This window comes from Fusarium solani (genome assembly GCF_023522795.1).
Source record: "Fusarium solani strain SB1 chromosome Unknown bctg00000004, whole genome shotgun sequence".
In the NCBI taxonomy this organism is placed as follows: domain Eukaryota; kingdom Fungi; phylum Ascomycota; class Sordariomycetes; order Hypocreales; family Nectriaceae; genus Fusarium; species Fusarium solani.
In genome coordinates this window covers 1,925,271-1,949,804 of record NW_027072152.1, presented here as the reverse complement: position 1 = coordinate 1,949,804, position 24,534 = coordinate 1,925,271, and the positions used below count along the sequence as shown (strand labels likewise).

The 24,534-nt window shown below is 53.7% G+C and overlaps 4 protein-coding genes across 4 annotated transcripts; 1 reads left to right on the top strand and 3 right to left on the bottom strand.

Moving 5' to 3' along the window:
• Positions 1–1,204: 1,204 nt before the first annotated feature.
• On the bottom strand, positions 1,205–4,708 carry MRS44_007660 (uncharacterized protein; the record flags this gene model as incomplete). The annotated part of the gene is made up of 2 exons (XM_046269299.2): positions 1,205–1,958; positions 2,010–4,708. 2 exons carry the CDS (start codon positions 4,706–4,708, stop codon positions 1,205–1,207), a joined length of 3,453 nt encoding a protein of 1,150 aa, XP_046134332.1.
• A 2,530-nt stretch (positions 4,709–7,238) lies between these two features.
• MRS44_007659 (uncharacterized protein) lies at positions 7,239–9,824 on the bottom strand (the record flags this gene model as incomplete). Its single annotated transcript, XM_046276001.2, has 1 exon — positions 7,239–9,824. The coding sequence occupies one exon, from the start codon at positions 9,822–9,824 to the stop codon at positions 7,239–7,241; it is 2,586 nt and encodes an 861-aa protein (XP_046134333.2).
• Positions 9,825–10,969: 1,145 nt separating this feature from the next.
• MRS44_007658 (uncharacterized protein) lies at positions 10,970–12,485 on the bottom strand (the record flags this gene model as incomplete). The annotated part of the gene is made up of 3 exons (XM_046279454.2): positions 10,970–11,888; positions 11,938–12,184; positions 12,233–12,485. The coding sequence occupies 3 exons, from the start codon at positions 12,483–12,485 to the stop codon at positions 10,970–10,972; spliced, it is 1,419 nt and encodes a 472-aa protein (XP_046134334.2).
• Positions 12,486–20,029: 7,544 nt separating this feature from the next.
• MRS44_007657 (uncharacterized protein) lies at positions 20,030–23,869 on the top strand (the record flags this gene model as incomplete). Its single annotated transcript, XM_046269300.2, has 2 exons — positions 20,030–22,513; positions 22,562–23,869. 2 exons carry the CDS (start codon positions 20,030–20,032, stop codon positions 23,867–23,869), a joined length of 3,792 nt encoding a protein of 1,263 aa, XP_046134335.2.
• Positions 23,870–24,534: the final 665 nt, after the last annotated feature.

The following is a 24,534-nucleotide window of genomic DNA, read 5'->3' as shown; positions in this document are numbered from 1 at the left end:
ACGAAGTCAATGAAACGGGCAGGGACGGGACCCTTGATGGGCAGGGTCGAGTAAGGGGTCAGGCTGGTTGATGCTTTGCTCTGACACGGGGATGGACTCAAAAAATTCACTCCATTTCAAGTTCCAACGCGTCCAACTCAATATTGTGACACAAAGAGTATTGGCTACTGGACCCGTATCCTTGACGTCTATCCCTAACCTAAGCCTTGTAGAGTTCAAGTAAAGAAGAGAGAAGAGGTCGGTCTAAAATGTTCGAGGTCAAAGGTCATTTATTTGATATCCCGAGACCAAGGCATCACCTATCAAAGGTGCAGTCACTGCATCATAGAGCCAGGTGTGTATCGAAGGTCAAAGCAAAACGCTGAATAGTTGTTCATCCTTCATCCCGATATTATGCGCATACATATAGTTACATGAATATATATAGACGCTCCCTTTCCACCCTCTTCTCTTGATTCCTTCCCTTCATCTCTCTTTCAATTCTGCGCCCTCAAATCCCACTCTTCATCTTCTGCCCATCCCCTCAGGGCAACCATGCCTCTGTATTCGCAGTCGCAGAAAAAGAAAAAGAACAATGACAAGACATATGTACCTATACGCGCGGGTCCGATCGTTCGTGTTGTGTGTGAGTGTCAAATGGCCAGAGAAGCGAAAGAGAAGCAAGAGAAAAGTAGTAGTAAAGGCTTGTAAGGGTGGGAAAAAAGGACCAAAAGACCCGCGATGTGAAGGGAGAAGAAAGAAAATGGCATAACCAGAATGAACCGAACCCGTGACAACCCGAGGGGCTTTTTGTTTTATCGCCTATCCCGCGCCCTCCTGCAAGAGAATAACAAATCAAGAAACACAAGACGACCAAACGCCAAAGACGAGGTTTCCTCCCGCTTGAAACTTTTGTTGTAGCTTGGAATGAGGAGGTAGGATATGCAAGTTGGTAGTAGTGGTGGTGGTAGTGGTAGTAGGAAGGGGAAGCAAAGGCTGTGTTGCTGACCTGATCCCCCAGTCCATGTCAGTCGCTCCCTTGTAAGGTCTCTAGATGTAGGTGGCAGAGATAGGGGTTGTTGACTGTATATGCAGTGCGAGGTCCTCTAATGTGGGGCATGCAAGTGTTGTAGTAGTATGGCAGGTTGCTCATCCGTCATGTCGCGGCCTGTTCGCGACTGTTCTTTGATAAAGACTTTTGTATATGATGTGTGCGAGGTGGAGTTCAGCCCTCCTTTTCCTTGAGAGTACCATTCTGTCCCTCAGTGTGTGGTTGGACTGCATTCCCGTTTGTCCGTGTTGACGGCTTGACTGAAGGGGAGCGCTTCTCATTCTCCGGCTCCTCCGGAATTGTCGCAAACTTCTTGAGAACCTGCTTGAGGGCCGGCCGTCGGATCGGCTTGGCGAGGAACTCGTCCATGCCAGAGTCGATGCACTCCTTGACGTTGCTTTCCTCGGAAAATGCCGTCAGGGCAACGATAGGGGAAGTGTATCCCATCTCGCGGATAAGACGGGTACTCTGTAGACCGTCGAGGTTTGGCATCTGGACGTCCATAAAGATGACATCAAACGCCTCGTTCCTCTCCATGGTCGCCTTGACCAGGTCGTAGGCTTCCTGACCATCCTTGGCAATGGTCACGTCGTAGACATCCTCGAGCTTGAGCATCCGGCTGACGACCTCAATGTTGGTCGAGTTGTCGTCGGCGACCAGGACACGCAGCTTTCCTTGACCATTCTTATTGGCCAGTGCTCGGTCGATTTCAGCCATCTTTTGCGTCGTGCTCCTCGGAGCAGGAAGGTCAGCAGCAAAGTACGGTTGGCTTAGACCGACCAGTCGGGGTTGAGGGTTCAGGACGCTGGACGACTTGGTATCGGTTGCGGGCTTTGGAGGGTTGGGATTGCGCGGTGGCTCCATATCGGCAGTAGCATCAACACTTGTTGGCCGAGATTTCACGCTGCTCGAGGCAGTGCTAGGAGTCCTGGATTCAACAGTTAGTCACGCCCATCAAGACCTGCCCAAGAGGACCTACCTGTTCTTGACGTATTTAAGAGGAATCTCCATCGTGAATGTCGTGCCAACGCCCATGGTGCTCCGTAACGTTATCGATCCTCCCATGAGGCCAGCTAGTTGATGGCAGATACTCAATCCAAGGCCAGTTCCGCCAAACTTTTTGCTTAGGCCGAGATCTCCTTGAACAAACGGTTCAAAGACCTTTTGTTGCATGTGCTCGGGAATACCGGGGCCTGTATCCTGGACTTCGAACTGGAATATGTAGGCCTTTGCTCCTGGTGGTGGAGGCGTGGGAGACCGCTCACGGACTTGCACATGGGGAGTCGCCTTGGGGTCCATGGGGTTGATGGATAGTGCAGTTCCAGTGCCGTTGAAGCGCTGCCCTGAGTCCTTTCGACCAGAGCTACTGGAATGCGTCGGGCTGGTCGCTCCACGGTGACGAGTGCGTCCAGTTCGCGAGTTGTTTCGTGAGTTCTTTGAGAGCGATGATGTGCGGCTCTCGTTCTCGGCAATGACTTCGGCCTCTCCGAGACACTTAATGCGTACCGAGACGCTGCCATTGTGGGGAGTGAACTTCAAGCTGTTGCTCACCAAGTTGATGATGACTTGAAGTATTCGATGTTGGTCGCCCCAGAGCCACATATCCTTAAGACGTCCCGTGCCTTGAGGTCCCAGTGCTGGCAACTTGGTCTCCCCGCCGGCTCGATCCGGGCTCGTACCAATCTCGACATTATCGGAACTAAGGAACTCGACCGAAAAGTTGATCTTTCCTTCTCGCACCTGCTTGTCAAAGATGGTGAGGATCTGTGACCGGATCTCGGCCAGACTGAACTCTCTCAGCTCGAGGCTAAGTTGCTGGCCTATCTGGTTCTTGGAGAAGCTCAGGAGATCCTCGAGAAGATGCAGCAGCAGGTCGCCCGACTTATAGAGGGTCTTCAGGGATTGCTTAATCCTGACAATGTCGTTCTCTTCCATGCAGACGGCGCACATGCCGAGAATTCCGTTGAGAGGGGTCTTGAGCTCGTGCGAGATGTTGGCGATGAAGAGCGTCTTGCTCTCGTTGGCAGCCTCAGCTGCCTTTTTGCTCTCTTCGAGCTCCCTCGTGCGCTCAGCTACCTTGACTTCAAGTGAGAGATACTGCTTCACCAACTCGTCGCTCATGTCGTTGAATGTCCGTGTCAGTTCGGTGAGCTCATCGGTGATGAAGTGTTTCCGGTCGTCCACCTTGCCAGGAATCTTGAACATCCGACGGGCAACATCTCGATTGGAGCTCGGCTTGGTGCGCTTCCCCTGGAGTCGCCGCTTCATCTTGGACCAGAAACCCCTCTTCTTTGATCTCTGAGATATTCCACCCGAGCTTGGCAGCTCCTCATCATCCTCATATTCCGAGTCAATGAATGACTCCTCATACCCAGGGGGGTTGACTGATTTCTCGGTGGCGGCCTTGAGCTTCCGGATCGGCAGGACGCTGAGGTGAGCACATGGAACAATTAGAATGACTATGAAGCCGACTGTTCCGAACACAGTACCGAGGAGAATGTTTCGCAGCGTATCGATTGGCTTGTAAGCTTCCCACTTGGCCTTCTCGACAATGATAGTCCAGTTGACCAGGGGGGTCTGGGTACGCGCAAATCCAACAGCGACCGGGACGCCCTGTTCGTTGTGGGTGTTGATCATGGCGCTGGCGTTGTTGACGGAATTGTACCGCTTAGCAAACGAGTCAAAGGCGGCTGGGTATTTCTCAACAGGGAATGCCCTGTTGTCGTACTCCTTGTCAAACTTGTAAACGCTGTGACGGTCGCTATAGCCCTCGGGTGTCTTGGGAGGGAGGATGAATTTGACCATGAGGTTGCCAAACTCTTCTGGGTTAGGGAGGTAGGTCGCGTTGCTCGCAGGGTACGACGAATTGAAGCGATTTGAGCGATCGGTAGGTCCTATGAGCAGGACCGAGCCTGTTTTCCCTAACCCTTCACGAGAATCTTGTACGAGGGTGAGGGACTTGGCCAGTGTGACGACGGTCATGTAACCGAGTATGAAGGTATCGTTGTTGGCTCGAATGGGTATCGATACGGACAGGAGAGACGTCGTCTCATTGAGAACGAGCGGGCCCAGTAGCAAGCCCCCATCGCGGTAGATGCGCACGTCCTTGAAGGCCTCTGCAGCCACAGCTGTAGTATTGTTCCTGATGGTATTTGGGTGGCCGAGATCGACGTAAGTGATGTTGGGGTAGAGGCTCGGGGGATAGCCCGGACCATCGTCACCAAGGAGGACCTCATTGCCAGACGAGTCCCTGTAGGGCAAGGCGATCCTGGGGACCACAGGAGACGTGACATTGAGCAGACCACCTTGCGAAGCACCCGTCTGATTCCTCGAGTACAACCTTATCTGCAACAACCCCGTAGTCGCGCTGACGGCGAGAGCACTTTGAAGATCCTCCCTGGCGGCATCCCAGTCCCGACTGCCAGTGTCGTAAAAGTCAGTGAGAGCATTCTGGAGGAGGATGCGAGAGGCGATGGTGATGCAGCTGGTCTGGACGAGATTCAGCTCTGCGGAAATGCGCGAGGCCTTGAGCGAGGCCGTAAGTGTCAAGCCCTCGCGCTCAACATCGACGACGAAACGGTTGACATAGATCCAGGTAGGGATAGAGACAACAGCGAGACCGACGAGAACAGCAAAGACGACGAGGGCTGCGAGCTGCTCGCGAATAGCGATCCTCATGTTAGGCAGGCTAGAGAGAAGAGATCGAGGGCCGAGCACGACGGCGCGGCATCGTTGTGTCGTTCAGATCGGTCGGTCGAAGGCGCGGACAGGGCGGGTGCGAGAGTTCGTGCTTCAAGGTAGGAGGCAGACGGCGACCTTTTGCTGGGGAGTGGGAACTTCGATGAAGCTCGTCTCGCGTCTTCGTCTCAACACCCAGAGTCTCTTCGGTCGTGGTGGTTCTCGGCTACGTCTAGGTCGTCGATCTGGTCGGTAGCTGCGGTCGCGAGGAACGTTGCGGTTTGTGGATCGATGATCGGCAAGATGGCCAAGGGAGGCGAAGAGTTGAGGGCTACCCCGTGGTGTGCTGACTCGGTCGTCCCGAGTCGGCCGTCCTCAACAACGACGATGATGGGTCTATCTAGCAAAGGGGGAACGGATTGGCCGACTCTGATGCCTATCTTTGCCTCGTGAGCATTCGGGGTCTCCCAGCAGAGTTTGGGTCCGGAGAATTGGCAGCAGCTGCAGCGAGCGGAGACGGGGGGACTGGGGGACGGGGAGAGCTGGGGGATGGAGAGGAAGGGAGGGAGAGAACAGAGCGAAAGGGTAGCGATCGACAGAGGTTCTGGTACTGGCTGGGGCAGCGTGGGATCGAGGCGTGGCAGTAAAGCTTGGCTCTTTTGGGGCTATGGAGAACGCGTGGAAGGTGGATGAGGAGATAATACCTTGAGCTCGACGTCTAAGAAGGGAAGAAACGGCGATGAAGGAGAGAAGGGAATGAATAGCAGAGGAGAACAACAGAAGCAAGAATTTGCACAGAGTAAGATGCAGAATCCAAGTGATCCATCCATCCACGGATGGTCAATAGATGGGCAAAGCGTCCAGCGCGGGTGGGCATCGAGGTCGACCTAGAACACGGTGCAGTCGCGGTGCTGGGCCAGTTGCAGTCTAGCGCTGCACTCTTAGTGACCTACAGTGGAGGTGGTAGTAATTGCTCAGTGGACAATTGCGACAACACGGCGTCGGCCCACCAGCGGAAAAGAAACATGGATGGATCCATATCATTACCAGGGCAGTTTCATGTTATGAAAGCAGCTGGTTGACCGTGGGCGGGAGGTTTCTAGGTTCTCTCGGTCTGGCAGCTTCCGCATGCAACTCTCGCCATGGATCCAATGTCAGGTCGCTTATTTCCAGTAATTACCTGCGAATGCTACGCCCGACGAACAAGCTCAAAATCTGGGTTCAGTTCGTTTGCGGGTGATGAGCGTCCATAACCCAGCAAGAGGAAATGATCGGCCGGGCCATCTCGACCAGTGGGAAAGAAAGGCACAGGCCCAGATCAAAGGTCGCGGACAGGCACATGGGTGCCCGTACAGTAGGCTCAGGTTCTTTCTCGGATGGAATGGATTAGCGCCGCCATGGGCGATGCTTTCCGGGCGACCAAGCCCAGCTGAGGCGACGAGGCCGAGCCTTGGCGGAGCTCACAATGGACGGATCCATTGTCTTCAGCTCTGCTCTGCAAAGGAGACGACGACGGATGGTTCGGTATTTACTTTTGAGCTGTGAAAGACAGCCGCGATGCTTTTACACTGGTCCACTCAGCTCCACGGCAAAAGTCATGAAGTTTATACGGGCAGTCCGGGGGATGGAGACGAATGTCCTTAGGGTTAGCCGCATATTGATTGGGGGCACGCTACGGCCAGGGGTTTTTTCTTGATGGCCCTGGTCCTGAAGCCAAGATGAATAAGAGCATTAAAAAAGACACGGGTGGTTGCAAGGCAGATGGTCTCAAGCTCCTATCTAGAAACAAGCTATTTGCTACCCGGACTCGGGCTTGTTACCTGCTCCGTTAATCTTGACGACGGAGCAAAGAGCCCAAGAAACGACCCTGCTCCGGAGTGGAATAGCGGGTCCTGCCAGGGCCAAGCTTTCTCCCATTTTCCTTGCAGATCTGATTTTGGACGGGGGATCGACGTCTGCTCGGGTCCACCATGATTTTCAACTACATGCGCGATGCGAGGATATCCTGACATGGCGATGCAGTAGAGCCTCACGAGGGTTTTGGAAGCAGCAATTGCGAGAAATCAACAGGTCCTTGGTCTACCACGTACATTTGAGTACCTAGAATAGACATATCAATACCGGAATGCTCCTTGCAGGCCGTTGCACAGGCTCAAAGCCATCTTGGAGGCGCCTCATTCCGCGGCCCCCCAAAAGGAACCAATTGCCAGGCAGCATCAACCATGCGCATTCTTACGGCAAAAGCCTATCACCAGAGTCAAGGACAAAACGAGATAGTAGGATAGACTTTTTAGGTTAGTTTGCCCGAAAGATAATTAGCAAGATATAATAAGAGTAAATAAAAATACTCTAAGCTTTTATAATATTTTTATATATTTACTTGTTATACTTATAAGAAGTTAGGTAACATCCTCTGGCGTGCGAGTCGCAATTCATCTATTATCAATCCAACGTGACGAGCTTGATTATAGCTTCTCCTCCTATCTAGTCCGCGCACTTTTATTAATCTCTTACCCTTACAGCTGCTCCATCAATACCGCTCCATGATCCATCGGGACCGCTCCTCATCATCCATCTTCTCCAGCATGTCCGTCTCAGCCTTCTTGACATCGAAATACCTGTGCACAAGCCCCGACCCCAGCAGCTCGCACAGCTCCGTGTCCTGCATCAGCGCTCCGAGGGCCTCCTTGATGCTCTTAGGTAGCTTCACCTTCACATTAAGCCTCTCCCTCTCCGAAAGCGACAGCTGCGACGGGTCTTCGACACAGTCCCCCCACGCCATCTTCTCCCCGTCGGCCACGCCCTTGGTGCCCGCCAGCAGCACTGCCGACAGCGCCAGGTAAGGGTTCGCGAGGCCGTCGATGCACTTGAGCTCCCAGTGGCTATCCTCGATCTTGCGCAGCGGCGTCTCGCGATTCTGCGTGCCCCAAGCCACCCAAGTACCACCAGCCCAGCAGCCGTCCAGCACTCGTTCGTAGCTAACCATGTTGCTGTATGTAAAGGCGGTGATGGCCCGAAGGTGTTTCAGGACACCTGCGTAGAATGGCTCATATACCTCCTTATCTGAGCCCTTAGCCGACGAGATGGACATGTGTACATGCGCCGCCGTTCCACAAGCCATGGCGTATGGCTTGGGATGCAATGTCATGCGGAATCCTCGAGCTGTAGCACAGCTGTTGATGACGTCCCGTGCGTAAAGAAGAGTATCTACCGCCTCGAGCGCAGGCGCCTTGGGCATAATAACCTCGTACTGCCCATTGGCGCTCTCAGGGTGTACCATTTCGATGTATACACCAGCAGCGTCGAGCTGTTCGATGGCGTCCTCGAGGACTTCGATCGCCTCGTGTTCCATAGCTCGTCCCACTGACCATGCATGTCCATCACCGTTGAGAGTCTCGTATTTGGTCTCTTCTCCACGACGGAAGAGGACGAGCTCGATCTCGAACCCAAGGGTGAACGCCAGACCTTGTTCAGCTGCCTTGGCAAGAGTCTGCTTCAATAGGGTCCTAGGGCAAAGAGCAACAGCCGAACCGTCCTTCTCCTTGAAGTCTCCCATGACGGTGATATGCCCCTTCCGAGGACCGAGGCGCAGAGTGTTGAGATCCGGATGCAGTCTGTACTCTCCCGTCGGTGTGACATTGGGCGCTGGCACATCAACCTGGAGGAGACCAAGGCCGGCCTTTGTCACGCCAAAGGTAAAGTCCTCGCCGTTCCGAAGCAGAGACCACACCCTGCGCATCGGGATAGCCCTCATCCGAGGCATCGCTGTGAAGTCGTTCCAGTACACCCGCAGGAACCTCGGCTCCTCCTTGTTCTTCAGGAACCGGGCCAAGGTTGCGATGTTCTTGTGCTCGGATCCCTCAAGCCTATAGCTGGAGTCTAGCTGCAGAGGTCGGAACGCTAATCTAAGGTCGTAGAGCTTGTTGGCGTTGTTGAACAGAACGTCCTTGACCAGCTGACCTGCTTGCGACCACGTCAAGTCCCCCTTATAGACATAGTCGACCAGAACGGTGTCTAGGACTTCTCTGAGCTGGTCCACGGCCAGAACGTACGTCTCGGGGAACCAGTGTCCATCTGTGCTCCAGAGGATCTTGGACACTGGGCAGAGTTCCAGAATCTGGCGGACGACTCTCTCCTGTCCGTCCCGGCTCAGGAAGGGGAACACCTCGCCAATGTCTGCGTACACATTGCTGTAGACTGTCGCCAGATACCCTAGCTCGCGAGTGAAAGGGTAGCCGGCGTGGAGAAGCACAATCGGCACTTCGGGGTATGTCTTGATGAATTCCTGCAGATGGGCAGGCGACGACTTGGTCAGAGTTATGTCGTTGTCACCAAGGCCCGTATGGAACTGAAGAGGCTTCTTGTGCTCGTCCTCACTATTTTGAATCAAACCGGCCAGGATATGGAGGAAGTAGTCGTTGAGAGGCTCATGCTCAAGTCGTGTGAACTTCTCAGCGCCTTCTGCCTTCCTTTCGTCAAAGACAACCTGGAATTTTGACATGAGGAGCTCCAGGTCGGTGATCTGGACCACGTCGAGGCCGGTCCGATAGCAGATGACGGACTTGAAGCCAACAACCTCGGGGTCGTCGAGGGCGTCGTAGATAGCATCCATAAAGTTCTCGACGACCCCCGAGAATGCCTCAGAGGGGTGAGAGAACTGGGCACATGCCCGTTCAATACAATCAGCCGCGACCTCTTCAATGCGGAGGATGCGCTTGTTGGGGCTTCTCGTATAGGCGTCAAGCGTGTTGTAAGGCTCGACATCAGCCGAGTTGCCCAGACCATCGTCGACGAGGATGTTCTCGATCCCCGAAAGACATGTCCGGATCCATTCCTGGTAGTTTCCCCCTTGCTTCTTCACGATAGCTGCCTCGACAGCTTCCCAGGTTGGCTCAGTTCCGAGAAGTCCAGACAGATGCTTCACGGTGCGGATGTGAGCCAGGCTAGTGCGCGAGGAGTCGAGGGCATCGCCGTTAGCCTCGGTAGCGATAGATAGAAGCGAATGCTTCCTTATCGCGCCGAGCTTGAGCAGCGGGTGTGCGTGATGGTCGATGATGGGAGTGGTCTGGATGACCCGCCGAAGTGCCTCTTCGGTGTTGACCTGATCCACCGCCATCTTTCGCTTGTGCAGGAAGAGATTTCCCTTCCCCAAGCTGCAATTGAGAGACTTCTGGTGGGGGAGAATGTGTTGGAAGCTGACGTGCTCGCTGGTGTGGATAGTCGAGTTTGGAGTACGGAGTAGCGCAAGTCTATAATCTCACCTCCTAGGAATGGCGAGTTGAAGGTCAGCAATGGAACCAAGGGCCAGAAAGACGAAGAAAAAAAAGAGCACCCGGGCAGATCGCTAATGATGACACGACACGGTAGGGCGAGTTGCATCATCGGGCGTTGCCGCGTATGCCCTGGCAGGGACTGAGACATGGAAGGCGCGGAGAGAAGCAATTTGCGACTTGCAGTTGTTAATGGGGCACTGGTTGACCTGCATATGTACCTTAGCTTAAGATCCCCAAAGGGTAGGTATAAAATAAAATAAAAAAGATCTAATACCTTAACAAAATTATAGTATTATTTTCCTATATTTATATAAATTTTGTCCTAAGTTTTCCTAAGAGTTAGTCTAGATCTTTGCCGTTCTGGTGTCTCGGGCGACTTTGAGACACCCGACGGGCATATAGAGGACTGGGATGAAAAGCCCGCACTGGGCGGAAACATATGTGATAGTTGCAAGGGGGGAACCGTGCCTGTTGATTCCAATGCCAGACTAATACGACCCAGTAACACCTCGGATGTCGTGGTACCTGCTTTGAGCTGAGTTTTGGATCTCCAGCTAGGTACACCTCTGAGGCGCGTCTGTGACATGTCGTGCAATTCTTGGTACGCAGAGACGTGGATGAATCACTCCCTCGGATTGAAAATTCGTCTTCTGGGATGGACCTTGTCTTGGACCTTGTTCATGCGGCTGGCGTGGAGATTGACGACCTGAGTTGTGGATCACAACATGTCCGTCATCCAAATCCTCGCGCGAGCGCGCCAATAGTAGATATCTAAAATATGAATATTATGAGAGTATCCTTTATCTCATTTTAATAAAAATCTAGATGAATTTTCTCATAATAGACCTCATAGTCTTTGAGAAGTTTTAGACGTGTTCTGTAGTTCCGGAGTCTCTTTTATTCCTTGACTGCCTGCTGGGGTAGGTGGTAGCTGATCGTTTGGGAGAAAACAACCTCTTCTCTGATCCACAACCGCTTAACTACCTACCTACAAACTATTCACGCCTCGTCCCGTGTTCCTAACCACTGGCAGCCTCTGTGGGACTATCCACGTCGCCGTAGCTATCCCGAAAGCGACCAGCATCCCCAGGCAAAACGGCATGCCAATCCACGTCTTCAACCCAACTCCAAACAGCGCTCCCATGCCCATCTCGCATCCCAGGAACCCCAGTACCTCCCAGACCGCCAGCACGCCAAACATGGTCCCGGCCCGCTCCTCTCCCGTCGCACCCACCAGCATCGCGCGGCACAGCGTCGGCAGGCCCGAGCCCAGCGCTGAGACGGTAAGACCTGTCATGACCAAGGTTTCATCGGACACCATCATCATGCATGTACTCCCAGCGAGGAAGAGGAGTGAACTCGCCCGAGCGAAGATGCGATCTCGCTGGTGAGGGAATGTTATTGTAGAGAGCTTGGTCCAGAGGTAAGAAGCGGCTGGCAGTAGCACACAGAGCGTAACAAGCGTGGCCAGACTCCGTAGAGAGGTGAGGAGGATAGACTGGTCCAAACGCCAGTCGAACTGAATAGGCATCAGGCGGATAGAAATATCAGATTGGATAGTCGCGAGAGGAATCGTCAAGACAGCGCCGGGCAAGAGCCAAAGCATCGGCCTCTTGAAGATGAATTTCAGCGTTGCCCAAGTAGAGCAATTCTCTTTCGGCAACCTGGGGTTGAAGGCATTGCTTGAAGCAAGATTGTTTGAGTCCAAGTTGAAGATTTCCGAAACCTGCCCCTTCCTCAGCGTCTCTGGTGTAAAGACAGCGAGGATGGCGCCTCCAAGTGTGATCAGGCCGAGTGATATCCAGAGCGGTAGCCATATCGAGGGTTGAACGAGAACACCCGCCAATAGGGGCCCAAGGAGTTGTCCCGAAAGTACAGCCGCGGCTATCCACTGAAACCATATTGCACTGGCTAACTATTAGCAGCCAATCATTGACTAAATGTGATGGGATATACCGTTTCTTGTCGGGGACCACGTCTGCGATGATGGCAAAGACCATGGCTTCCGCAACGCTTCGTCCACCACCCAGGAGCAACGGAACACCAAGACCCCAGAGTGCTTCAACTGGTATCTTCTTCCATTGCCAGCATATGATCATACCGTAAGCTTGAGAAAGTAGCATGCTGAGAATGCTCAAGCTGAGGATGGGGACACGACCGACTCGATCTGCGAGGATTCCAAGAGGAAAAGCCACAAGAGCGCCTGTTACTCTGTTAGAATCCTGCTCAAAGTTCAATTTGAACGACTTACTGGACACAGTCACCGAGATAAGAATCCCCATCACAATGGTGTTGAGCTCCTGCTGTACCTCCTCGCCCCGACACTCTTCCTCTGGGAGTAACTCATCATTCGTGATTTCGTAATGGCGCTTGCAGACGATGTCTTGCATCAGCCTGATCGAAGGCAGGTCGCCCAGAGAAAGGCCAAGCTGGACGGTGAAGAGAAAGACTCCGAGAAAGGGGAGCAAACAGCTTCGCGGGACTTTGCATGAGCGAGACCACATGGTGACTAAAGGATGAAGTTGGTGAATATTATTTCAAACAACGGATGGTGAATGTTCTGGTGTTTCTAGGCCCTCGCCATGATAGACGAATTTTCCTTTTTGGTCGCTATGAGGGTGTTCAATTGATGGCCATGCTCTCAATAGAACATATCGGCTCTGTTGTCTAGGGTGGGTATGTGCAGTTGACTGACAGTGCCAGGACAAAACCGGAGAGCGCCACCGATATACCTCTGTAGGGAAGTAATTCTTTTTGGAAGCAGAAAATAGGATGAAATTTGATTTGCATATTAGATGTGGCAATTTTATTGTCTGGTATGCATAATGCTTATGTGGACGAGGGCGCGCGGTGGTTGTCGTACCCTTGGATCCTGCATTCTTCCTAAGTAACTCGAGGAGAACTGCAACCTCGGGCATGATAGAATTAGAATATTCTCCGAAAGAATCTAATAATACCGGCCTATGGTAGATTATCTGATGACCAAGTTGGTATGTGTGCAGGGCACCATGAGGACCCTGAACCGATCGATCTGGCTGAACTCAAAGAAATCACACACACACACACCCCAGAAACTTCTTTCAACTCAATCATTCTGTTTCAGAACTCCCATATTTTCTCGACTTAGCATGCGGGTGCCTTTGTTCTGACAGAGTTGGTGGTTGGAACAATTGTGACACAAGCAGGAGTCGACGGCCGCTGTCAAAGAACCAAGACGACAAAAGAATTATGCAGGGGTAATGCCAGTTGTGAATTAAAAGGACTCGAGTCTTCCATGCGAGATGTTTCTCTTGAAAAATTTTTGGTCTTCCGACTTGCTGCCTTGGATGTTGACCTCCCTTGGATACGAAAAACCTCACCAGAGTTGACGGCCATGGCCGCCCCCCAGGTTGATGACGACAACTAAAGCACACAACGTCGAACGTACATGACGACAAGAACTTACTATTGGATCTATGTTATTCTATCCAAAAGACTTTGGCATCGGCCCATCTATGTTCACCATAGTCGAAACACGCAACAGAGTTGACAGCCATGGCTGTCCTCTCAGGTTGAAGACGGCAAAGAAAACACAAAACATCAAACATCCATAACGACATGAACGATATTATAACGGCTATATATCATTATATCCGAAGGACTCTGGCTTCAGCTCATCCATGTTCACAATAGTCGAAACCGGCCGCGACCTCAATTGCCTTAGCCCGATACCCCGGCGACACTCCTTGGCCATGTTTTGACGGCTAACTCTTTGTCTCTTCTCCTCCTGTCTTAATGTTGTTCTAGAAACGACAAGACACTAGCCCGAACCCGAAAGGCGCGACAATGGTTAGTTTCATCTCGTCTCAATGAACAAAGAACAAGGGGGGTTTGCGGCTCAACGACACAACGCAGCCTGATATCGAAACACGACGAGAATAGCAACTTTCTACCTGGAACCTCGAACAAGCCTGAACAAAACTCAAGAACGCTTGTTATCGACAACGGACCTAGTGAACAAACCTTTTATAGCCTTCAAATCATGGCTTTCGACCTTTTTGCGGCGTCACCCCGAGTGAAGCTAACTAGACAGAGTGAACTGAACAAGCACAGAACAACTGAACAAACCGGAAAACGCAAGATTGACGAGAGAACATTCACCGAAGTCTTCCATATATAAATGGTCGGCTGATTTAGGCTTTGGAACTGATCCTCACCATCATCGGATTCGCACTCAAAAGCAACAACTCGAGCAACTCGACAGCTTTCACCCACAACAAAACCGCCTTCCGACCACCAGTCAAGAGCGAGGAGAAAAAAAAGCCATCTTCTTGAACGCCCCCAAAAACACAGAAACCATGTGCCAAGGCGTATGGGTTCCTTGCCCCGTGTGCGGAGCTCGTGTCCCTCGGATCGAGCAAAAGTGTGGCCAGGCCAACTGCCAACCCAAAATTGAAGGGTTTCCATGCGGTATGGACCACATTTGCAAAGCGTGTCGATATGGCCGCGGACGAGGTAGGATCGCCGCAGAGCTTTTCAGAAGTACAACCACTGACAACCGCGGCAGAGGGCCGCAGAGGTTCACTCCAGACCGACGCAGGCCGAAACTCTTCGACCACAGCCTCATGTGCCTCGCCCGGCCACGTCTGAGAAGAACATGGTCAGAGATGCCAGTGACTAGACGAGTTCCCTCCCTACGGAACGAGGTCAGTCTGTAGGCGTTGCGAGGCGTCCGAACAAAAACAACATACCCAGAGCCTTGAGCCTGGAGGAGTGGCAAGGACTTCTATGAAAGCTGACAGAACTCGGCAAGAAAGTCGCAACAAAGTGCCACAGGCCAATGACTTACTTTGGTAGAGAAACCGGAGAGTGTCTACAAGTGGAGGGGACAAGAGGCTCCTCCGCTATAGAGCCTTCTTGGGCGAGACTGTAGAAACCGTGGCTGGGTGTATATAGCCGCAAATATAATATATTAATTCACCAAATCCTTTCTTCGTTCTTGTCTTCTGAATGTGTTCATGTACCCCTTACCCTTATACAAAATATGTAGTTTTGTAAGCATTGAACGGACACCCGCATCTCCTTGCTCTGGCAGTCCCCGGGCAAGCAAGGAGATAGTAACTGGACCTTGTATTATATAAATCGTCCTAAATTGTATGCTCCTCTGTATATATCGATCAATGGAGAAGATGGAAGGCCGGGGACAGTTGTCTTCGACGCAGTGACTGGCCTGCAGCTTTGCATTCCTTTCACCACGAGTCTCGACCAGGCTTCAACGCTATTGTGCAGGTCCTCCTTGTACTTCCAAGCATGGCAACCTGCATCAGAGGCGTTATGCACTGCCCACCGGCCTCTGTGTTTCTAGTTTTAGCGCCATCGACCAAACAATCCAGCAAACAGCGCCGTAAAGACGTGTACCGATGGCAGGGTAGGCTATTAGTTGAGGCGCCGATGAGGACGCCCAGACTTCGGGCCGAGCCAGGTCGTCACCACGATTCCGGAGTAGGCAAGAATCCCACGGGCTCTGCTCCAAGGGTAATTGCCTTGTCTCTGATGGGAGATCAGCCTTTCCCGTCTTGATGTGAATGGGAATTGCCTAGCCATAGAGGGAAGACGGTCTGAGACGAGCTCATCAGTTGATCTCTGGCCTCATATCCCTTTCAACAGTGGACCAACTCTCCAAGCCAATGCCGGGGACCGGTGAAATGCTCGGTATCAAAGAAACCCTGCCCTGTCTGGTGCGGGAGATCCGCGACATGTCTCAAAATAGTCCATCACGGCTTGGGGGCACAGAGACTTTGGGCAGGGCAAACAAGGTGGTCGGCAAGCAGACTGGCCACCAGACGAGGCAGGATGCAGAAAGCCGCATCAGCTCTTCACTTGTCGTGCCCAAGCCGTCAGGCATGTCGTCTTCCATGACAGCGCAGCTGTGGTTGGGGATCCTGGTCGGTTGGTGAGAGCCTGACAAGAGTGACGCCAATTAGCGCTCTGGGCATCATCTCCACTAGCTCCAAACGATCCAGAGATCTCGAGCTGCGACTGGTGCCAGCCGATATAGCGCCGTCACTTGTTCCAGATGTGGCTGCTGGCCAGATTGACAAGCCGCAGGGGAGAAAGTCAGTGGAGAGCTGAGATGTCGATCGGGGTGACGACACGATATGGGCGACAAACGAGAGCCAGTAGTCATCACCAACAAGCCGATGGGCTCAAGCGCGGCGGTATCTGAGCCATCTTAGAGGTGAGACCCAGAAACTGTCTGAGACACTGCTCTGTGACGATCACACCCGTGTCGGAGACCCAGCAGCCAGCCCGGTGTTCTTTGTCGTACCCCGACCCATGGGGCCGGGTGCCGTCATGTGCGAGTCGTCCTTCGGCCGGCACTGGAAAATATCCGACCTGCCACCAGCCCAGCTTGTATGCAGGATCGTAGATTGAGCAACCTCAAGTGGTCGGCTCGGAGCCAATCACCAGCCGGAATGGCTCTTGGGACGAGATAATCAGGGCGTTGCCAGAAAGCCCCGTTGGGCTGGAACACGAATTTGACTTTGCACCGGCGCCTTCGCAATGTCTCGTCGAGAAGCTCTGGACTGTCTCTTGCAGCAGGAACCGAGCCTGCGGACGCTGGGGACCGTCCCAGGAGGCAAGCTGCGGGTGGCCGCATTTCTATCTTCATCTCGAGCGGGAGCTGGCCGAGCCATTGCCTCTTCTGAGATGATTGTGTAACGGCGCCTCTGCGGGTGATGACCGTGGGCTAATCTCCCATGCCGCCCACTGCCTGAGCCCGTTGTTGATCAGCTTTGCACGGATACGTACCGCCAAGGGAACGAGCACAGCACATCTGGCTGGCTGAGCAAACACGCAATCGTACAAGTCAGTGCACGGTTTGAAGAATCGGGCAGGTGGTTGCCCTGCCCTGTGCTGTGGAAACCATCTGGTTTCAAAACAGAATGACGAGACAGACACCGCTTCTCTGTCAGGGAACAAGACAACGTGGTGGTGGTACCCGAGCCTAACCCCTGATTTACCGTTGGCGAGATGGATGTACGGCCAGGGGCAGCGATCCAATGCCTGGATGCGAGTAGGTATCGACAACCTCTGCGAGCCTCTGCAACGTCCCCCTGCCTGCATCAAGCCGGAGAGAAGTGCCGTTGATTCCAGGCCTGAGGTTCAGTCGGCAGTATTCAGGAGAGGCATGGCCTACCCATGCTGGGGATCCTCCTCGAGCTCCAGAGCATACCGGCTGGACTTGTTTGGCCGGCCTAGACTGCAGACCATGCGTTGCAGCTTGTATAAGTCGGTGCGCGATGTGACTTGGCCTCATCCCGTCTCGCCGCCTCCCGCTCGCCGCGGCCTCCTGAGGTGTTCCATCCGCGTCGAGCTGGGTGGGTGGCGGCCCAGCATTCCATTGACCCGCGTGGCTTGTGGAGTAGACACGGACTGAGCTAGCGGGGGGTCACCGGCCATCTGCGAAGCTGAGAGGGGCTGCCACGCCGTGGGTGGGCTTGGCTCATTGACCATGGAGACTGGACAGAGCTGGGCGCCTTATGGCGTCCGTCTGTGCGAGTGGATGATATCAAATCGAGCAGAGACGGGCTGATGGAGAGCGAGCGCAGATGAGATGAAAGCTGCTGCCCTTTGGACGAACGGCCCAAGAGGCAGTGGAGTCGTCAAGAACCCTGCTTGGCCATGCCTCCGGCTACAGAATCCACCATGTAACCGTGCCATACATAGAAGGTGTTAGGATGTGCATATCGTCTCAGTAGAATGGAGTCGTGAAGCATAGAGAAACAGGGATTGGCACGGGCCATTATGGCGATCGAATGTTCAACGCAACGGGAAAAGGAAAATACGGGAGAAAAAGTTTTGTGACGCACAGAGAGAAATGAATACATACGGCTTCGGTCAATACTAGGAGGACACGGGCTGTTGTGCATCCATTCACCAGGTGGTCTGACAGTCACGGAAGAAGATCACAGAAGAGCGAGCGCCCCAGTTGAGCACGAACAATCGAACTGGACGGGGAAGGAGACGAAGCCGCACGGATCGCTCTTTCTTTCCTTCTATGTGGATGTGGATTTGGTGAGCGAGCGACGGGGACCTCAGACTCTCCGGGCAAGCGCAAGTCGAAATGACTGTGTGTGATGACGAGAAATTGCACCGTATACAAACCCTTCTCCCCCATCGTGCACTGAAGGTACTGTGGTATCGAAGTGTCTTCAACACCAACCACCGGGGCGCTGGACAAGCCTCCAGCTCTAAAGGAGGCCATGCCTAAATAGACTTACCACGACGGTGCATTCAGTGGCAGGACACGCCAAGCTCCCTTTCACTAACCGTCCTAGTCATGACGAGGAGCCGCAAAGGCGGCCTTGCCGAGTGCCCACGAGGCTAGCCGTGATAGTAATGAATATCGCGGAGCAAGTGCTGCTAGAGGAGGGAGATGCTAAATTACACATGGGCATCGAGGTTGTAGCCACTCGGCCGTACCATTTATCTCTCCCAGCCTCTGTTATGTATTGTCAGTATCAAAGTACTCGTACAGTGCTCATGGCTTTCTGGGTACCGACATAGCTCACTCTATCTGCGAGAGTCCTTCCCCCCGTTGATACACATCCCATTCGCAATTAAAGCAATGCACAACACCACCAAACTCCTGATCCCAAGTGGTCCCCCCGGCCCCTCCATCTGCATCTATCCCAATCAAAAGCGAAGCCCGTGGCCGTCCACAGTCCCTGACTCGAACCCTGCGATCCTCCTAGGCCCTTGTCCAGGAACGGCCTCTCTGTGGAGTTGCATCTAGCGAGGTCTCTGTGTCTCACCCAGTAGCAGCCAGGCCTGCCATCCCAGCCCACCCCGGCCGCCGCCGTGGAAACATCCCATCATCCCCGTCAGGGACTAGACTGACTAGACCCCTTCAGGGCTTTGTCGGGGATCCGTCGCAAATCCCATTATCTTGTGTCGACTATTCCTCACCAAGCCGGGTCCCTGGCTTTGCGCTGCGTTGCGTTGCGCTGCGACGGGACTTTACTTTGCGGCCTGGCCAGCGACTCTGGTACCACGCTACCTGCTGCCGTACATACAATTAGCTGCGTGGCCCATTAACCTGCTGTCGATTCCGCGCGCCGCAGGGTCCATCCCCTCTCTCTCGCTCTGAAGAACCCCGAGTGTGTCGGCGCCAGAAGCTTTCCAGGTCCTTGTCCGGGTCTAGGTCCAGGGGCTGCACACCAACCTACGATCCGCCGCCTGAGCGAGACCACCACTACAGAGAAAGGAAAACGACGACACGCTCACGCCTCCTCCTCCGCCTCGACTTCTACTGTACTTACTTCCTAGTCGTATTCTATTCCATTCCCAGCTCTTGTTTTCTCCCAACTCCATCCGTCGCTCGCTGGTATTCGTTTGTTTGCTTTTGCGGCCACCATCTCGGCTGCTTCTTTACTATCCAATCTTGACTTTCGAGGTGAGTCCATTGGTCATCCCTATTCCATCCGTTTACCTCCTCTTGCCCCCTCAAGCCTCAAGACGAGACGAGACGCACGGCGAGCCACCTTGAATGTGCAAACATCCCCTCGGCCTCGCGCTTCTGTTGGCATCCTGCGGCAATCGCATTGGTGTGATCGGCGCCCTGCAGCCGTCTTGCCTGTGACGTTTGGCGCTCCCGTCGTCATCAGCTGTCGTCTCCCAAATGGTGGTCGTGTTGTACAGTCTTGCAAGTGTGGTTACACATGAGCATCTCTCCGCTCCCGCTATCCGCTCTGCTTCCGCGCTTGATACCCTAGAGGGATGCGACTGCGACCCCAATCTCGCTGCTCGAGTGTTCCATCTCGATTGCGACAATTCCACTAATAGAAATCAGCATTCACCCGCAAACGCAGCCTGCAGCCGTCCAGCCACCGTGAATCGCGACTCTCAACACTTTGCCATCTGAGCCTGCGTCTGTCCGGGTCTCTCTGGGCTCGCCTCGCACAAGACAAACGAAAGCCCTGCCGTTAGCGACCGGAGCCCGGTCGATAATAATCCTTGGGAGGCCTGTGTAGGTCTACCCGTCGATACCATATAGACCGCCATCATGGCTGCCCCAAGCCCCGACCTGGCCATGTCAAGGCCTACCTCGGGCATCGTTTCTCCTCGTGGTGTGAGATCTAGGACACAGAGTATTTCCAGCGACCGACCGTCCACCATCGCCCACAGTCTCATGTCACCACCACTCTCTGTTTCACCCGCGGCGGCCTTCATCGCTGCCTCGGCCGCCTCACAGATTGTCACCAACGATCACGATAGCCATGCCGATACCTGGTACGATCAGCATGGTATTGAGCCAGCTGGCGAGACTGCGCTGGTGTCAGCCGAGGCACTTACGCTTGTCAACAGCTTCCTCGACCAGCTCCTCTTCAATTTCCTATCCATCTCTCGCGCTACGACGCTCGCCTCCCTACGACCCGCCGTTTCTGAAGTTTTGAAACCTAAGCTCGCTAAAGATGCTGTTAACAACGCTGACGAAGAGCTGCGCGAATACCTCGGCGAAGGCGACGAAGAAGACTATGTCCAACCCCAAGGATCAAATTCGTCACGCGATTGGGACCTCGAGCTGGTCTGGAAGCGCACACGACTGCGATGTATGGTCTACTCGTCGCTTGGTGATATGGAGGAGGAAGATGAAGATCTCTATATGGAACAGGAGAACCTCGAAATCGGCGCCGATGAACAGGTTTCCGACGTTATATCCCCCGCCGTTGCCATTTTCCTCACTTCTGTTCTGGAATACATGGGTGAGCTCACCCTGACTGTCGCGGGACAGGCCGCATACCACAGGTTGCGGACAAGATTCCAGAAGGAGATCAAGGAGGGTGTCAGAAACCCCACTGATATCGCCGACCGCATTGTTGTCGAAGAGCAAGACATGGAGAGGGTCGCCCTTGACCGGACCCTTGGACGACTTTGGAGGGGATGGAAGAAGCGGATACGATCGCCCGTTATTGATTTGAACGGCCGCCCCTTTTCAAGGGCATCTGACTCACCTGCCCTCAGCCGGGTTGCAACCCACAGCGACGCAGAAGCCGAGACCAAGAAGAGCGACACCAAGGCTAGTGGCCACGAGCTATCACCGTCTGAGATTGCGCTGCCTATGGGAAGCAACGATGTAGATGAGATCGAAGTCCCTGGTCTTGCAATCAATAGCGATGACGAAGATGAAGAAGAGATTGCAGAGGAATCTACAGGGCGACGACCTAAGAGTCTGTTGATTTCGCCCTTGGGAATTACCCATGGCCTCCCTACGCCGACTCTGTCACAACCCAATACGCCCGACTTTGCCGGCCGAAAGCGATCCAATTCGCTCCCAACTCCTGGCACATCGCCATATAGAACTGCGCTCAAGCGCTCAAAGGAGACCGGTCCCACCGAGACGAGCACGCCTGAAGACAAGCAAGAATTTGAGGACGCCAAGGAGGAACAAACCAACGATGTTCAGATCAAGGTGGAGGAAGAGGCGACGGCCAAGGAAGAGGCTACCGTGGAGCCTGTGAATTCGAAGAACAAGAGGTTGGCCAAGATTATCACAACTGCCCCGGACGCAGCTCGATCGCAACATGGCGCGGACGATGACCTGACATACGAGAAGGCCGAAATCTTGACTTCGGCTCGGGTCTCTGTCGCTGGAAGCTCTTCACCCGCCCTCTCTGATACTGGTGGTCCTTTCGCCATCAAGAGATCATCGAGCGTGCACTCGGCTCGCCTTATCGACGTTGCAGGCCCCAAGAGCCCTAGCGGATCTCGTTCACCTTCAGCTGAGGCTGCAGATCGAATTCGCCGGGCCAGTCTGACGACTACCCCTAGCAGTGGGCTTTCCAACCAGGTCAGCGTAGAGGACGCACAGGTTCCCAAGGTTGCCGCCAACATTTCTCGCCCCATCGTCACAGCGCCCAAGAGCCGATCACCGGTTGATGGCAAGCGAGGTTCGATTTCCAATGCTGCCACGATCTCGGAGTCTGAGGAAGAGCCGGAGCGAGAGCGACATAGGGAACAGAGGATCCCCAAATATTCCGCATACCAACCCTCGACACCTACTGTGCCAGAGGCTGTTTCGCCGACAGAACGAAGACGGCCTCAGCCCATCATTGCATCCCCTCACCATTCGCCTACTATCCACCAGTCATCCTCTGGAACCAAGGTGACGGTTCTTCGCTCGACAGGCGTGACGGAAACCGTGCCCGAAGAAAGATCCACGGATGTTTCTCGAAAAGGCCCCGGTCACTCGAGCCGACATGCTTCTCGTAGCGACAAGGTGCCAACTTCCCCGACGCACAGCATCGGCATGGTGTCTATCGAGCGATCGAAGACGAGGGATTCAGACGAAGATGCTCCTGTCCCTCCTCGACCAATTCACACTTCTGGTTCATCGGCTTCCTCTGGTACCAGTCGTCTCAAGGCTGTTCGAACTTCGGAAGAGAACGCTTCGAACCGCACAAATGTGGCGCGCAACTTTGAGGAGCTGATTCAGAGCAACCAGACTATCACCTACACGCTGACGCCTGAAAACATGCGTGATATTGACGTGAGTCACTGACTACTCCTGTGAGGAAATAGATGCTAACAATCGCAGGCCAAGCACTCCCTTGACGGTTCTGGTGCTAAGGGAGCACGCAAGAGCGAGGATATTCGTGCTCACAACCGATCTCGGTCATCCTCTGCTGCAACAGACATGAAGAAGTCGTCCCCGCACCAGCGATCAGCTGGATTCAGCGATGACAGGATGAAGCCATTACCATCCCCCAACTCTGGCAAGTCTCGAATGTCTGCTGCTCCCAGAGATGCACGTGTTCCTAGTGAGTCGACTGCAGACTTTGCAGAGTTTATCAAGTCGACTGGCCCTACGGGAGATAACCGACCGACGCCCCTTCGAAATGTGAGCAACCCGCCTACCCCCACCAAAACCAGCCTCGATACGCGTCGTGTTTCGTCGGCAAGCAACCGGAACCGCTACATGCCTCGGGATGCTGTCACGGAGGCCCGGTCTGGCAACTCGGATCTAATCGACTTTATCCGACAGGGACCACCTGGTGCGAATAGGAACCGCATCCCGCATAACATTGCGCCATTCCGTGACTCTGAAGAGATGTCCGGAGCTGTTGGTGGACGGGCTATCGACGCCAATATCCCCGATATCCGATACAGCCAGGCTTCAACTCACGGCACCGACACGTCGATGCCTTCAATCCACTCTTCGGTGAACTCAAATACGGCCCTCCTGAAGAACAAGGGAGCTCCAGCACCGACCAGCAAGATGTTTGATGATGAGGACATGATGCCCAAGCGCAAGACCCGTCGCGTCAAGGATCCATATGCCCTCGATTTTAGTGATGAGGAGGACGAGGATGATTTCATCACGACCCCCAAGCCTCCCGCTAAGAAGGAGGAAAGCTTGGCAGACTTCTTGAGGAACTATGAGCCTCCACCGGAGCCCGTTACACCACCGATCTCGAGCAAGGTGCCCAAGAAGAAGGCCAGCGCACCGAGCCTCATTGGACGGTTTACTAGAAGGGATAGCAGCCAGTCTAGTGCCGTACCGCCGCCGGTTATCAGCAACGATACCCGGTCCCTCAACAGTCGCAGCGGATTCAAGGGTTACATCCCTATCCAGGTCAACATCCCGCCGGGCTACGACAAGTACGGACCTATCGACTCGGGCTCGTCTCGACCTTCTCAGCCGGCCTCATCATCGTCTTCAGGGCGCGTGCCGATGAAGAAATTCGAGCCCCGAGATGCAGTGTCCAACGTGTCCCGCACGTCTGACCTCGCTGCATTCCTCCGAACCTCGGAGCCGCCGCCCGAGCCCGTCATCACGGGCCCTCCCAAGGAAGAGAGCAGCGGCAGCAGTCTATCAAAAATGTTTGGGCGTCGGAAGAAGTAGTTGAGGGATGAGAGCGTCCACTTTACGATGTGATCTATTGCATGCGAATGTTTAGCTATGTTTTGGACGAGGATATATACGCCCATGAGCTCATGTACCTTCTAATACCTAGTTTTTTTTGGATTCAAAATTTGGCTGTGCTAAATAGCCTGGTCTAAGGGACTTGGAACCGCGCGTTATGTTGTTTTGGGCCGCCGTTGAGCGGCCGCCTTGTTGTCTTTGATACATCGCTGGCCTGGGTGATAGATGGTATGATTAGGGCACACGAATTGAAGATATTTCGAAGACCATACATGCAATTGGCCCCTATCTTATGCTACTTCGTCCATCCTCACATCCTATAGTTCAATCCTGTGACATTGCATTACCTACCTAAGTAAGACCTTGCAGACTTGGACTCTGCTCTACACGTCAACGACATCTGTAGGAATCTCCGAAGGTCTCTAGTTTCTCAACCCCGTGTCAGCTCTCATGCAAGGTAGTGATGTTCATGTTGTCAAGAAAGAGGGAGCTACAACATTCATCACTCGGAGAGAAAGAAGGTGTAAAAAGGTAAATGAATTTAGGTGAGAGTGCCAATGCTACCCTCCTATGTCATGCCAAGTCGCAACTTAGGGTATCATGTTCTCATCTCGTGCTCAGCAACATCCTCCGCTCATCGGAAC